The 15398-nt window shown below is 48.5% G+C and overlaps 1 protein-coding gene across 3 annotated transcripts in view; it reads right to left on the reverse strand.

Moving 5' to 3' along the window:
• The window catches only part of SRD5A1 (steroid 5 alpha-reductase 1), a 29044-nt gene that overhangs the window by 12834 nt on the left and 812 nt on the right, over window positions 1-15398 (reverse strand). The window contains exons 2-5 of one of the 3 annotated variants that reach the window (XM_006917141.3): window positions 8070-8236; window positions 4263-4364; window positions 2231-2381; window positions 709-1171 (exon numbers count right to left, since the gene is read on the reverse strand). In XM_006917141.3, coding sequence (XP_006917203.1) covers window positions 1105-1171; window positions 2231-2381; window positions 4263-4364; window positions 8070-8236 — 487 coding nt within the window. In that variant the 3' untranslated portion in view covers window positions 709-1104. Of the gene's footprint in view, window positions 1-708; window positions 1172-2230; window positions 2382-4262; window positions 4365-8069; window positions 8237-15398 lie in introns of those variants that run through there. The other 2 variants (XM_025050499.1, XM_025050500.1) reach the window with 2 other exon arrangements.

Consider the following 15398-nt stretch of genomic DNA (forward strand, 5'->3'; position numbering starts at 1 on the left):
CTACCACCACCAGCGGCTCGGACGTGAACGAACAAAGCCTCTTCATTTCCACGTCTCTTTCAGATTCGACTTCTGCAAACGTGGCAGTGCTGTCCCGGGAGAGGAACGTCATTAGATTTTCGCAGAGGGCCGAGAGATGCGACATCCCTCTAACTGGAGTTGGCTTCTCAATATCTCGCAAGAGTAGTGAATTTTATTACTGCCATTTATCTCAGCGGATCCTTCCAGTGCTTCTAGAGTAAGAAATTCTGTTTCAAGATATCGTTTTGCAATACCAAGGTACTTCAAAGAAAAAGTGCTTTTAAAAATCCTACTTCTACCTAGAAGAAAAAGAAGAAAAGGCATCTCAGGCCAGAGAATACTGATGGCTCATAGGGTGCCATCCGAGGCTGGGGGCAGGGAGGGGGGAGGTTGCCCCCCTGTACCTGTACGCTCTCCCACCGTGGGGCCTTCACAAAGTCTCTTTTGTGGGGGACAAGCAGCCTGCTCCTTACAAATGCCCCAGCGCCCGGCCCGGCCAGCACAGTCACCTGATGAGCCAGGCTGGAGCAGCGGCCAGGCGCCTTCGGTGAGGGCCTCACCCAGCCTCCCTAGGGAGCTTCCTCTCTATCCCACGCTCCCTGCCAGCACAGCACCCAGCGGGGAGAGCCCACGACCTTCCCTGAGTCTGTGACTATACCGTGGGTACCCCAGCAGGATGGGAGGGACCTTGAAGACTGATCACGCCTCTATGGGGGGAGGGGACATCATCTTTGACCTTGAACCAACAGTTGTAGGGGGCTGTACATGGGGTAGTGGAAGTTTTGGTCCATAGAGGACACCGAAAATGGCTCATGCATCCTGGTCTTGGGCACTTAGCTGTGCATCATGAGAGGGTCGGCCAGCAGTAACTACCAGATTCCTGCCCTGTATACAGTATAACCTTCGACCTGCATTTCAGTTTGATTAGTTTGTTATTATGTAGCTTACAAATGTACCAAGAAAATCATTCTTAAAGCGAATCTTGAAAAAGACAAAAATTACAGAGAAGCAATTCATTTACATAATCCCTAGAGAAACAGCATCGAAAAGCTCAAGTCAAAGATAATTCCATTGACAATGGACTTATAACAAAAACGGAATCATAATTTTTCGGAACTTCGGATAATCTTCAAATTTCTCAAGGTACCACCTAAAATAAGAAAAAAGGACTTTAGAAAAGGAACTAATTTTGTCACTTAAACATTTAATAAATGCTAACAAAAGGGGCAATATTTTTTATTACAAAGGCAGAGTTTTTAAAAGTATTAATAAAAACTTGGGCATTTCAGATACACAGTTTGGTTTTGTCTATACCGCAAATAATTAAATATATCTGATTACAAAGCGTGATTTGCAAGAAGTGACCCATATAATTCACCTTTATACTGGCAAGGGAAATCACTGACGTGTGATCAAGATGCTGACCAGTGTTCGAGAAGGCTCCCTTCTAGACCCCGGAAGCATGCAGACTGGGGGACAGGGGGAGCTGAGTGTCTGCCGGTGGCTCGGATTGCTTTGTCCAGTCCCCAGGAGAGAACAACTGCCCCAGACACGGGGTCTGCAGAAACGACACCCACCCTGGTGACTCAAACAGCCACGGGAAGATGCCACATGGGCTTGTTTCAGAGCACGCGGAGCAAACAGGTGTCTTCTGTTTTGATATAAATTATCTCACCGAAAGCATGCTCATTCGTTTTTGGGGTACCGGCTAGTTGGGAAGGGTTTGGAAACTAAGTGGATGGGGTAAATATTTCAAATAATTTGACAAGATGAAGAAATCGGCGGAAAAAAACAAGTTTCCATAAGCACGGAAGAATGCTCGAGAGACTAAAACTCGTGATGGAAAACGACTCGCTATTTGTTAATATGGTAAAAGTCTAGGACGGCGGCACACCGGAAGCGACTCGGCGAAGTCCTGTCGATTTCAGATTTTAGAGAAGTTTAGCGCTGAAACCCACAAACACAGCGGCATAACAGACGAGCGCGTGTCCTTCCAGATGCTGTTCTGTGGACCCAAAGAGACAGGTGGCTCCTGACGGCTGGGCTCGTCTTCCCACAGCTGCCTCGTTTTCCGCTAGTTTAGCCAAAGCACGATACGACCCGGGGTTCGTGCACCCGAACTGATATCGACGTTTCAGAAATCTCCCCTAAACATTGGTATAATAAGGTCAGAGAACAAACCGAAAAGGCCGAGTGTCGTGCAACTCACCGGTGATGCTGCCTCGCTCTGCAGAGCAGGACACAGAAGGTGAACAGGGCGAAAGCCGCACCCTGGACGGACCAGCTGGCCAGGCCGTAGCCACACCACTCCAGCACCTCCCCAAAGTAGTTGGCTGTGCTCACGTACTCGAACAGGCCTCCTGGGGAAAGGCGGGGACAGGCAGCACACGGGCTGTGAGGTGAGGGACACCGGCTTCGGAGGTAGACTCACTCGAAGCACATCAACTCGACTATCGGAAAATACAACTCTCACAGAATTTTCATCAGGAAAACATGTCCAACGTTACTAGTTTTACTATCACAACTTCTGGTAGTGACGACGTCCCTGTATCGATACCTCGCTATCTGAACATAAAAACGCTACGGTTTTCACACACTTTAACATATCGCTTTACTGCTTAATGGGTCAAGCTGACGAAGCCTGAGAAAGGGCAGAACACAGAATCGCGATTAACGAACGAGCTTAGAACTCAGAGCATGCTACACAGAACTCTAGACCCAAGATTGGAAAAAATATTAATTTTCAAGGTCATAGCTATTCATTCATGCGTGCATGCCCGCATTAATGCAGGCGTGCATTCACTCACTTACTCTTCAAGTCTTCACAGACCGATCGCGTCTACTTGACGGGCTAGACCCTGATCTAGGCACTTGGGGTACACTGTGGACAAGACCTCCTGCCTGGAACACTAAACCTAAGTGTGATAAACAAGGAAGGCATAGAGTATGGCCGAGGGTGTGGACTGCTGTGAGGAGCAAGGCAGGGTGACAGGGCCCAGCCAGCCGGGCGAGGGGTGCAGGGAGGTCGTGGTCACAGACGGTGCAGGGGAGGCTGGATCCAAGGCTTGTGGGGAGAGTTGGGCCGCAGCTGCGGGGCGGAGGCCTCCAGGCAGGACAGCACAGGGCCCGAGGCAGAGCGCTGAGCTGCACCCTCTGTGGGCCACCTCCGGGCCCCAGTTCCAGTCGTCGCAGATGTGGAGTGGGGGTCCAGTCATCTGTGGGTGTCACGCCGCTTCCTCTCCTCCTTGTATGATGTCAGGTGGGTGAGTGGAAGGGTTCAGACCACACGCAGCTGTGTGCTTTCCAGCTCCACGGAGGCTTCAGCTTTACGGACCACATTTTTTTATTTGTTATTTTAGAGGCTCCACTGATTTCTACCTTATATTCACTTTGTCCTTTTTCTAGCGTATCACTCTTTTACTCACAATTTCAATCCCTTTTTTCTTTTTTAAAACGTTTAACTGCGTATAATCTGTTTCTAGTAACTCTAAGATCAGGTCTCTCACGTTGAGTCGTGCCACATTTCCCATCACCCTCCCCCCGCCCCGGGTCTGCAACTTTCAAGTGTGGGGTCCTCGGCACGTGGTCCGTTGGGCTCTTGGAGGCCTGAGTTGAAGGTGGGTCCCTTGGGAGACCTGGGCGTGCACTGGCCGATGTGTGAGGGAGGACACCACCTCACTAGGACCACACGGGTCACACGGATCATGGCTTGAGGTCTTCCAGACCAGCTACGTGGCATGCATTTGGGCTACGACCCACATGCGGGCTGCAGATTCTCCCACGTGCATTCTGGACGTTAGCTAGCACTCACTCGGACTGGGCCCCCTGATGAGGTCTCCCTTTCCTGGCATCACGCTCATGCGTTTAAAGAGATTTCCAAGAAATTTCACGCAACGTTATTATGTTCAGAGCGGGGCGGTCGGTCGGGGTATCTATCCTTATGGAGTAGCATTGCCGGCAATGAAGTATTAGACACCCCTCGCAAACCATGAATTCTTCCTCCTGCTCTCTCTCCAAAGGGAGTTAACTGGAGTTTCCTTTTTTGCTTAGCAACCCTTTGGTTGGCCAGAACGGGTTCTTTTATCCTTCCAATAAAACAATCATCCCAGTGACCGCATTAACGACAGTGACTCACGTCACTACATTAACGATAGTGACTACAGCGAATATATACCGCGCTGGTTGTTCGACGCGGCGGAGCTAAAGCAGCTGCAGGACGTGCTGCCCCTTCTAGTACGTACCCCTCGGGATTCCGTACCCGGTCTGCCCTGGCTGCCTGAGGTTCCTCAGGATGCCATCGGAGTGGATGTTTATCAGCATGCCCGTGAGCCACAGGACAAAACCTGAAGACAAGAAATGCACAAGGGGATTACGGTTAATGAAGTCCTGAACGGGCGAATCCGCGCCTGAACGACCAGCATCGGGGTCATCCTTCGCGATGTCACGGTGACTATAACCAGTTAGCCATCATTGATAGTGATAGTCGTGATAGTAAACATCGTCCTTGACTTAGAAAGATGATTCATAAGCACTGCTCTCAGAGGTGCTCAGTAGGGCTTTGTTTTTCTAATAATATTAATAAATGATCTGATCCATTCAAACTGCTTTGACCTGACGGCCCCGATCCGTGTTTCTAGGATGACTGGTATGATTGAAAACACGACTTCTGGCTCTGGTACGAGGCTCACTCCTTGGCCCGCGAGACTGACTTATCGTCACGACAACTGCGTGAAGCGTGACAGCCCCCTCCTCTCGGCAGAGGAGGACAGGTGACGTATCAGCACGTGCTCCACCGTGGCACAGGACGGGTGCTGGTTCCCAGCTCATCTCCGGTCCTCCTCTCTTCTTTCTTTATGACCACGTCTGAACAATTCCACACACGTCCACGGCGCCCACCCGTGCAGCCAGCACTCCTGGGTCCTTCGCCACCGCCAGCTGCCTCCCACGCGCTTTCCCTCCCACACTTCCAGGCCATCCACGGCGCCCCCCGGCGCAGCCAGCACCCCTGGGTCCTTCGCCGCCACCAGCTGCCATCACACAGCCTCCCACGCGCTTTCCCTCCCACACTTCCAGGCCCCGGAGGGTTCGCATCGCTTCAAGGAGACTTCTTAGTGTCACATCAACCAATCCCAACAAAGGCAAAATGCCGTAGTAGTGTTTTATGAAAGAAATAACTTGATTCGATAAAAAGAGTTAATTGATTGTTCTCAGGTATTTGAAAATGTGAAAGGCAGAGAGATGATGCTTCATGATGGTGCTCCATTCAACATCGAAGAAACATGCCCTTGGAGTAACATTATTGTCAGATACTCGTCAGCTACCCCAGCGGCGTTAAATCGTTTTTCACAGGTAAAACAGGGCCATGTAAAGCGTTCTGGTCTGCGGTGAGGGTTTCGAGGTCTCCTCCACTGGAGGCATCTTTCTTTCTAAACAGTTCCTACGAAACTTTGTAACATGTCTCATAAGTCACTTATGGGATCCATAAATTTATAGTTGATTTGCTACATGTTTTACATTTCATTATGTGACTTCTGGATGATGGGGCCCCCAATTTGAGGTTCCAGAAAGAATCTTATTTTCAAAGTTCCATGCTTACTTTATTTCTCTTCTAAGAGACAAGCTCCTTTTGCTGCCTAGTTTGGCAAGACTGGTAGTATTTGTATTTTTAAGCTAAACATTTAATTCCGTTTTGGGGGATCTTAAAATCTTTGTTTAAAATCTTTTTGATTAATGACTCTCACTGCTCTGGAAAACTTTTTGTTCATATACTATCATTATTGCTGGCTTAGCTCTTCATGGGAACTATTGGAAATGTAATTAATTATCCATGTAACTTCATGTTTGTCTCCTTACAAAAACTTTAAACTCTATTAAATAAATACAAAAAAAAAAAAAAAGGAATCTAGTATTGGCATATTTTCCCATTTTTGATTCCTTCTGTTCGAACTGTAGAGAAGCCGAGAAGTCTGTATACGAATTATCTTCAATTTCACACCAGCTTCCAAGGCTTCTGCAGGGGACGGAGCCTGTCACAGAGCTCCCTTAAATGACATTCGAATTCGCAGACCAAGAGGATTCCTTCGTTTCGTTGTCGTTCATCAAAAGTATCCCAACAATTCATCAGATAAATGATCCCCGTGAGAATCGCAAACACACACGAAACCCTTTCTTATTTTTTGGATTTAAAAAGTCTCCTCCTTCCTGTCCCTCCTTGGCTATTCTTGGGGAACTGGTGTGGGGAGCGGGTTTAAGCTCCTGCTCTGCCACGTACTTAGCTTAGATCCTGGGCCAGCGGCTTAATCCTCTGCCCTTTTCAGAACCTTGGGGACACAGAAGGCATGTGTGCAGCTCCCCACTGGTGGCCAAGCCTGCTCTTTCTCCTCGTCAAGGTCAGGGCAGAACATCGGGCGGTCAAAAGCGGGATTGGCATATTTTCCCATTTTTGATTTCTTCTGTTCGAACTGCAGAGAAGCCGAGAAGTCTGTATACTGAAATTGATTTATCTTCAATTTCACACCAGCTTCCAAGGCTTCTGCAGGGGACGGAGCCTGTCACAGAGCTCCCTTAAATGACATTCGAATTCGCAGACCAAGAGGATTCCTTCGTTTTGTTGTCGTTCATCAAAAGTATCCCAACAATTCATCAGATAAATGATCCCCGTGAGAATCGCAAACACACACGAAACCCTTTCTTATTTTTTGGATTTAAAAAGTCTCCTCCTTCCTGTCCCTCCTCGGCTATTCTTGGGGAACTGGTGTGGGGAGCGGGTTTAAGCTCCTGCTCTGCCACGTACTTAGCTTAGATCCTGGGCCAGCGGCTTAATCCTCTGCCCTTTTCAGAACCTTGGGGACACAGAAGGCATGTGTGCAGCTCCCCACTGGTGGCCAAGCCTGCTCTTTCTCCTCGTCAAGGTCAGGGCAGAACATCGGGCGGTCAAAAGCGGGTACGTTGAGAAGAGGTTTGGGGGCAGCATGCAAACTGGACACTTCAGTGTTTCACGGCTATTTGGGCGCGGTGTATAAACGAAATAATGGAGTCGGGCGTGTCAGGGTGGCACGGATTCGCAGAGCTGCAAAACTTTCTCATCCACCCCTTCTTTGAAAGACGAGAACCCGGATCCCTCACGACGATTCTCAGGCATGATCAGGGCACTGCCCTGGGGAAAAAATTTCAATTCGCAGAAAAAAACATGACTGAGAAATGTAAAAGTGCCTTATAGTATTCAAATGTTAGTTGTTCTCTATTATTACACATTTAGAGAGAGAAAAATCCAAATGAAATGTGAGGTCATTTTATGGAGCTTTGGGCGAAGGACTGTGAGTGGCCTGAAAATGTGACGGACAATTTGATCTGCGTATGTGACCATGGGGGCAAGTCACATCTGACTGTGCTAGAATTCCTAAATGCCTGGAGGATAAACCACATAAACAGCTTGAAGAATTTTCCTTATAAATAAGAGCTCCAAGAGCACCTATGTTTAATGTTCTTGCAAATATTTTTGATTGTTAATGTTTTATTTTCATTTTTCCTCAGAAGTTGGTTATAATTAGAACTTGAAATGTACCTTAGTTTACATTAATAGAGAAAAGTTTCAAAAACTTCACAAATGTAAAAGTTTATTCAACTTAGTATAATCATAAACCATGTAATCGCCTCGTTGGAAGATGTCCCAGTCTAACTTTTTTCACCTTCCAGAAGGAAGTGTAGGAGGTGTGTGACTGTCTTAGATTACCTGCCCAAGCTGCCCCCCTGAGCGGCTGCTCACTCTGCTGGAGCTTGTGGTTTTTAGGCTCACCTTACGAACAGGTATTTGTGCTGTCGGTGTCTGAGTGGGTGCAGGTGCTGCGTACCTGTGTCAACACCCGCCGCTGGGCCGAGCTGGGACACCCTGAATCCCTCCAGCACTCCAGCCCCCCTGCAACTAGGTCATAGACCATCGCAAACTCTTTGTTCTCTCAAGAAGTGTGGGCTTTTTAACTAGAAATGACTGGGACCTGAAAATCGAAGTTATGCCTGGAACGGTGGAGTGCATCATTAGGGACACGTACCTGCGAGGAACCGGGGGTCGGTGACCCAGTCGTCAGCATACACGGCGTAGTGGCTTAGGTATCTGCTTTGCAAGTAGCCATTATAGGTGCAGAACACAAATGCCATTACGCACACGTACCATGATGTCGGCTTTCCTCCTCGGATCAGGAATGGGAAAATCAGAGACCTTAGAAAACAGAAACCAGAAACAGATTAAAAACGACAGCAACAACACCGAAGACTATCTTTCCTGCAACTCTATTTTAAGGGTCTTGAGTTTTGATCTGGCTTCTGCGTACAAAGTCATTCTCAGGAACACTTGTGCTGCTTTGCTGCATCTGTTAAAAGCAGAATTTCTAAAGAATTAACCATGTTTCAATAAAGTACGCCACGGCACGCAAACTCGAGAGTCTTACTATATAGAATGTGAAACAGACATGCTGAGTTACAAAAAACCGAAGCCTACGCGAGGCTTGTAGAATCTCCACTATCCTAAAACCCATTACTTGGTCTAGTCCGAGCAATATGGTTTGGGGGACACCACTTTCTCACCCATCACCAACACAATGGTTCTTGAGCGCCCATCACCTACCAGGCCCCCCAGCTACCTGCACAGCAGACACTTCACACACACTCAAAGGGACAAGACTGACTCAGAAGGGTTAAGATTAAGTAACCTGCTCAAGGTCATAGGGCTAATGAGTAGCTGAGTGTGAGTGTACATCTGGGTAATTTGAAGATCATGTTCCTCTGGCACGCCACACTGGCTGAGGTGCACACTACTAAAAGTTCACGGAGTTAAACTATAAGAACGAGAAATCAGAAACTTGCGAAGAAAAGAAGATGCAAAACTTTATTTTGTGTTGGGAGTTTTTTCTTTAAAGTCATGGCGTAGTACATTTAAAGAGGGGGCGTCACTACATATCCTACAGACCTTACAGAGATATTAAGAAACTATTATCAACATCTTCATGCCAATAAATTTGAGAAACTAGATGAAGAGACAGACAAAATACTTTAAAAGCCACAGGTGACCAAAACTGACCCAAGAAGAAACTGACAACTTGAAAAGCCTTCTATCAAATAAAAGAAATTGAATTTACACTTACAAAATTACAAAAAGGCAAAACCAGAGGCAGGGGACAAGATTAACTGCGAAGAGGCATGAGGAATGTTTAGGGAAGCTACGACTGTTTGTATCTCTGTTGTGGCGCTGACTACACAACCGTACGCCATTGTCAAAACGAGTCAATCCACAGACTTAAAATGAGTGATTTTATTTTGTGTAAATTATACCTTAAGACAAGGGAGAAACGGAAAAGCTTATTAGTTGCTTCCATTTTGGCATCGACTCCAGGGTGAATACATAACTAATCACCAACAGTAAGGGCCAAAGCAGTCACATAACGTTGGCCACGCATCCTCAGGGCGTTCTCTCCCCAGCAGCCTCACTCAGCTCCTTGGGATGATGTACACCTGAATCGGAAGCGGCCTTCGAGGTTCTCATCTTGGTTAGGCCAGCTTCCCCCAAGGAGGCATCATTCAGGTTCCAGCAAAGTGCCGGCTGGATATTAAGCACCCACCTGTTGGGCCATGATGCTGTCGGGGAGGCAGTTACTCGCCTGGAAGCTATGGTTTGGGCAAGCGTCTGAAAACGGGGAATCGCAGCCAATTCTCTCTGCATCTGACCACATGGGCAGACAGTTGATACAGCGGGCTGGCATTTGAGATGCTGGCTCACTGCAGGAGTAGGATTCGGTCTCGGTTAGGGTACCTGTGTGCTTCCTGGACCAGTAGGCTCCCTTACGAACAGGCGGAGATTTCGATCAGGCGTTGTTGCAAAGGGGCTTCTCCCCATCCCTGCTTCTCAGGGCAGAGGACTTGTGTTCGACCCAGAGGACCCGACCGACGGCAGAGACAACATGGTTGTCACCCCAGCCTTGAGTGTGCAGACTCGAGAGGAACCAGGAGTAAACAGCTTCATTTCTGAAGCCAGCTCAGGGGATTCTCTAGCCATGGGGACATCGTAAAGGGACCGTGGGATGAGAAGGTTGAGAGAAAATGTCCCAGGCGGCGATGGCCTCCATAAATTGTCCAGGAAGCTAACTGCAGGATAGAGCTGAGAAAGTGTTAGAATTCTGAATTTGAAGAAATATAGAAAAAAGAAAAAGAAATAAAAATTATGGGAGAGGCAAGGGCTAGACTTGGTTTAGAGAGATTCCTGATAAACTGGAGAGTACTCAGTTCCTAAGAGAGTCAAACTGTTGACCTGAACCAAATCCATGCTAAATTCAACACAGGATACTAGAAACGCAGGTCAAAAACGGAGGGGAAAATACTAAGAAGCTTGAAACACACAGAACAGATATAAAAAAAATGGTTCGAGGAAGTCTTCTGGGCTCCATGTCACACTTTCTAAATCACAGATGGACTTAAAGGAGCGACTCCGAGGAAACGGTCTGCGAACGTGGTAGACGCTTCCCTCCTGGATATGAAGAGAAGCCTCGGGCTGTCCCTCTGGGACAGGAGCATCTCGTTCTCAGCGAACACTTGCTAGGTTTCTCCCAGTTCAGTTTCAAGTTCAGGGCTGACTTCTGAACGATGGACAAACACCGGCTGGCACCTCGTAAACGTGGAGCCCAAACCCGTCCTGTGCTTCCTTGCGCCCCCTTCCTCCCTCCATCACTGACGTCCCGTGACCGTGTTAGCCGCCCGAGCCTAGATCGCGTATCAGCAAAGCGAGTCGACCACCTGTTTTTGTACAGTCCGCGAGCTAACAATGTTTTTTTACGTTTTTAAATAGTGGGTTAAAAAAAAAAAACCAAAAAAAAACCCGAAAGAATATTCCATGACACGTGAAAACTATACAAAATCCAAGTTTCAGTGTCCGCAAATAAAGCCATACTGGAACACGGCCAGGTCCCCTGTTTACGAACTGCCTGCGGCTGCCCCTGCGGACTTGTGCGGTGACAGAGCCTGTCTGCGGCGACCTCGGCCCTCCGCGCGGCGGCTTCGTACGCTGTGCGGTGCCACGGCTCAGTGTTTCGAGCGTCACACGTACCCTCGTGTGACACGTTTCAGTGCATTCCACTCTTAGGGATGCCCGTCACGTCGAGACAAGAAAACTGACCCCTTTGTGCTTTGGCACAGTGGACTGTGTGTGATGGTGTTATTTTATCAGAGGGCAAAGCGATGACCTGAGGGCTATGCCACAAGGACATGTCACCACACTGCGTGCTCCTCACAGGAACCCCAACCCACGGAAAGGCAAAGGACAGCAAAGCAATGAGAATTTAACACAGAAGCTCCTCACTGGAGGGGTCCCCTACCCCAGGGCCAGCCGCCACAGACAGGTGGGGGTCTTTTAGGAACCGGGTCACACAGCAGGAGGCTGGCGGCTGGTGAGCGAGCGAAGCTTCATCGGTATGTGCAGCTCCCCAGCGCCAGCATCACCGCCTCGGCTCCGCCTCTGATCCTCAGGCGTTAGATTGTCACAGGAGCACCGGTCCCCGGTGCCAGAAAGGCTGGGGACCGCTGCACTGCAGAATTTCTTTAGGAAAGAAATGGAAATGACACCACAACCACAGGAAGCTACCAGGTGGCTCTCCTGTTGGGCAAGCAAGAAGAGCCACGCAGAGATGGGGCACTCCCTCAGAGGCAGCAGCCAGGAACATGTCTGGAGGGGACAGACTTGTTTGACACCATCAGCCTCTCCTGCGGGAGCAGCCGCTTGAAGAGTCTGGACACCAGGAGTGATGCCAACAGTCAGCTAAAAACAAGGCTGACGATGGAGAGAGCGGTCATCCTTGGCTCCTGCTGGGCCCATGGATGCCACTAATACCGCCAGACTGTCTGCTCCAGGACTCAAGGCCAAGGCTGACGTGATGAAGGGACAGGCTCTCTAAGCAGCCTGAAGGGAAAACCAGAGTGAGAAATTGAGGGGACTCTACATGGGTACATCCCGGAGTGGGATCTGCCAAGACTCCGTGTTGTAAGTGATGGTGGCAAGAATGTGTGGAACAGAAAAATGGACCCATTACAAATTTACAAAACAGGTGAAGATGTGAGGTGTTTAAAGCTGCTCCATGCATCGGCAGGTACTTTGCAGAACAATCTACTGCACCTGACTGAACAACCGTGTCAGCAGAGAATCTGACATTCCCTCCACAGACTTAACCCCATTTTGAGCTCAGAGCTGAGATTAAAATTGTTCTTAATGAGAAAAATTGGCTTCAACCACTATTACTGAGTTTTAAAGGACTGGAAATTAGCTTTTGCTGCAGACTTGGTAATGTTTCTTAGTGAATTTGACCCAAAATTGTAAGGGAAAAAACATCAATTAGGTGTAAAACTTACACTGTGTTTAAGTCATTTCAATGACAACTGATACTGTTTGGACCACAAGTCATGCTTTATGTACTTTCTATACTTTTAAAGTTAAAAGAGGTGGCGAGGTCTTCATTCTCACGGACATTTGCAATGGATGTAATTTCTAAGTCCAGACTTAGAAATTCGGCCTTTTGAATCTTGATTTCCATATTGCAAAAAGCATGTAACTGTAATTGAGGAGTTGCCACCTAATTTTCAACAGGAAGACATTAATCTACAAAGTAACGACATACTAAACAGCAAATATCAAGAAGAATCTAATAGAATTTCATAAATGCCTTTCAAGCAATGAATATACTAAGTTAAAAGTCAAACTTGTGGGCTGACGTCACTATTTGGCAGTGCCTACCTGTGGGAAAAGATGGTCTCAAAGATAAAATTTCATCACAGATCAACGCCAGGACATGAACATTTACAACACACTTTGGTGCTAGGGACACTAACTCTGAAGCCCCTTGTGTCCCTGGCACTGCCCTGTGCACATGAGGGACCCCAGGAAAGTCTCCCAGCTTTGTGCACAGCTTATAACAGGTGTAAATGCTGTTGGTGCTTCTGCTCTCTTCCGAGCACCCGCTGATGTAGGTCAGGTGGCCGTTTAATAAATTAGTTGCTTGGGTAGAATGGAAAATGTTTATCTTTTCTAGTTGGAAAATTTCAGTGTCCCAAAACCACACAGGCTACGTGTACAGTTACACATCAACTTGAAAAAAAAAAAAAAAGAAAACAGCCCAGCAGTTTAAAAAATTACCCCTGACCCAGCAAATCCTCTGACCTAGGGGTTTTGAAAGCCACTGGTCTAGGTGCCAGAGGTGGGAGTCCCAGAAACCTCCGGACCGAGGGCCTTGCGTAAAACACCCGAACGCTGTGTCTAGTGGCCTCGTTCGTATGAGAGGATCTACTCAAGTTCTGTTACCATAGCAGTGGCCTCGGCCCCTCGGGATGTGCGTTCACTCTCCCGTTCTTTCGCTAGGGTGAGCCTGGAAACCAACATCCTGCTTTCAGACGCTTCGCTCCAGGCTTCCACACAAAGCTCTGTGAAGCGCTCCCTTCGTGTCCAGTGTCACATCTTCAAAAACTCTTTCGTGGCACTCGGGGCTGCAGTGGCACATATAAATGACACGCAGCATGTCCATGGACACGCCTACTTGCACGGCAATGCAAAATGGCATTATTCATCTGTATTGAGCATTAAGATTTGCCAGTGCTGTGCAAGCATTTGACGGAGCTGCCTTTACCGAATGCCGACGCCGCAGGCTGGTGCCGTCGCTGTGCCCGTTTCATAGGCAGGGACACCTGCTGCAGAGCAGCTTCGTAACAGATCTCGGGGCCCCAGTGATGAGGCCGAGATAACACCTGGCGATCTGACCTCAGCGCTTGCTTTTAGCCACTAGAGAAACAGACGAACACGGGTTCTGGCGTAATCATGGACAAGCGTATACAGTTCCAAGAGTTCTACTGATATTCAGATTGCAGTAATGTCAATCATATCACACACAAAAAAATTAGCAGTCGGGCATCAACTTTGCTTAACGGAATACTTTTGGAGCGTCTGGAGCACAGGACTCAGAAACCGTGTTGAACACCGACTCTGTTCGTTTAAAGTGTCTGCATAAAAGCAGAGAAGCACCACTGTACCGGGACGCCTGCGTGCTGATGACTGAACTGAGAAGAGGCTCGTAGGCAGACAGGAAGACACACAAACACACTCGTGTTTACTTCCTTCCACCTCTCTGTGCAGTGGGTGTGATGAGGTGGGGCCCAAAAGCAGAGAGGTAGGGCACCTGCCCACATGCACATAAGTGAGCCCAGCTTTCTCGGATGCAGACAACTTCCGTTTATACTGTGTAGGCTTCTGAAGTCTGAATGGAAAGTTTAAAATTTTCATTTCTGGCTTCTGTTCAGCCATTTGATTTAGCCCAAACCTGAGAGCTGGAGAGAGCCCCAACTTATCGGAAGAACCCCAAGCTCTCAGACACAGCCATTCAAAATTCTTCACAAAAATCAAAACACTTGGAAGTCATCTTTAAGACCATATGTGTTTAAAGCCATCACTTGGAAACCTACTCTCACAGTCCCAGGCCCCCTGCATAATGTGAAGGTGAAAGTCCCAGCAGTGACCAATTTAAAGAGGGATCACAAAGTCTTTTCATTAAAGTCGCTTTCCAGGTGATCACCTGGCCAAGAAAAAAAACAGCCCCACCCACAACAGATACCCAAGTGGAAAAGGAACCAGAAACAATCGCTTTGGGGTTTCACCTTTGGCCAGACTCTCTGGTCTTGAACAAAGCCCAGGACTGTTGCGCAGCTAACACTCTCTGGGTGCAAGTTGTTTTTTTTGTTTTTTAACCCTTTTCTATTACTCACTTCTAAGTCTTCTAATGTCTCCTCTACTTCTCCAGACTAATATTGTTTCTAAGCCAACTCCTTGCCTCAGGGCACAGAGGATGGTGTGCTGTGTGTAAGGAGGGGACCCCAAAGACTTGGGGTGTGTGGGGGGGAACCTCACAGGGAGAGGATCACAAGAAGGGGTCCACAGGGAGAGTGTGCTTGGGGGTGAGAACACCGAGTGACCTCACCAGAGATGACAAGGGGAGATAAGGCTACACGGAGATGGTGCTGGGTTGGGGAAAGGAGCAAGTAATGAGTGGACTATGGGAGATGGAGCCAGGGCGAGGGCAGCGAAGTACAGGTGATGAAGGCTGAGGGACCCGGGGCGGGGACGCAGGTAGAGAAAGCCGGGCCAGTGACACAGAGTAAGACGGCCAGGGGCGCAAGCAGAGGGAGCCCGGCTGGGGTGGGGTGCGGCGCAAGCAAGGGGAGCCGCGGGAGGGGACGCAAGTAGAGAAAGCCGGGCCAGTGACACAGAGAGTAAGCTGGCCAGGGGCGCAAGCGGAGGGAGCCGGGCCGGGGTGGGGTGCGGCGCAAGCAAGGGGAGCCGGGCCAGGGACGGGGCGCAGACA

This window comes from Pteropus alecto, unplaced genomic scaffold (assembly GCF_000325575.1).
Source record: "Pteropus alecto unplaced genomic scaffold, ASM32557v1 scaffold137, whole genome shotgun sequence".
In the NCBI taxonomy this organism is placed as follows: Eukaryota; Metazoa; Chordata; class Mammalia; order Chiroptera; family Pteropodidae; genus Pteropus; species Pteropus alecto.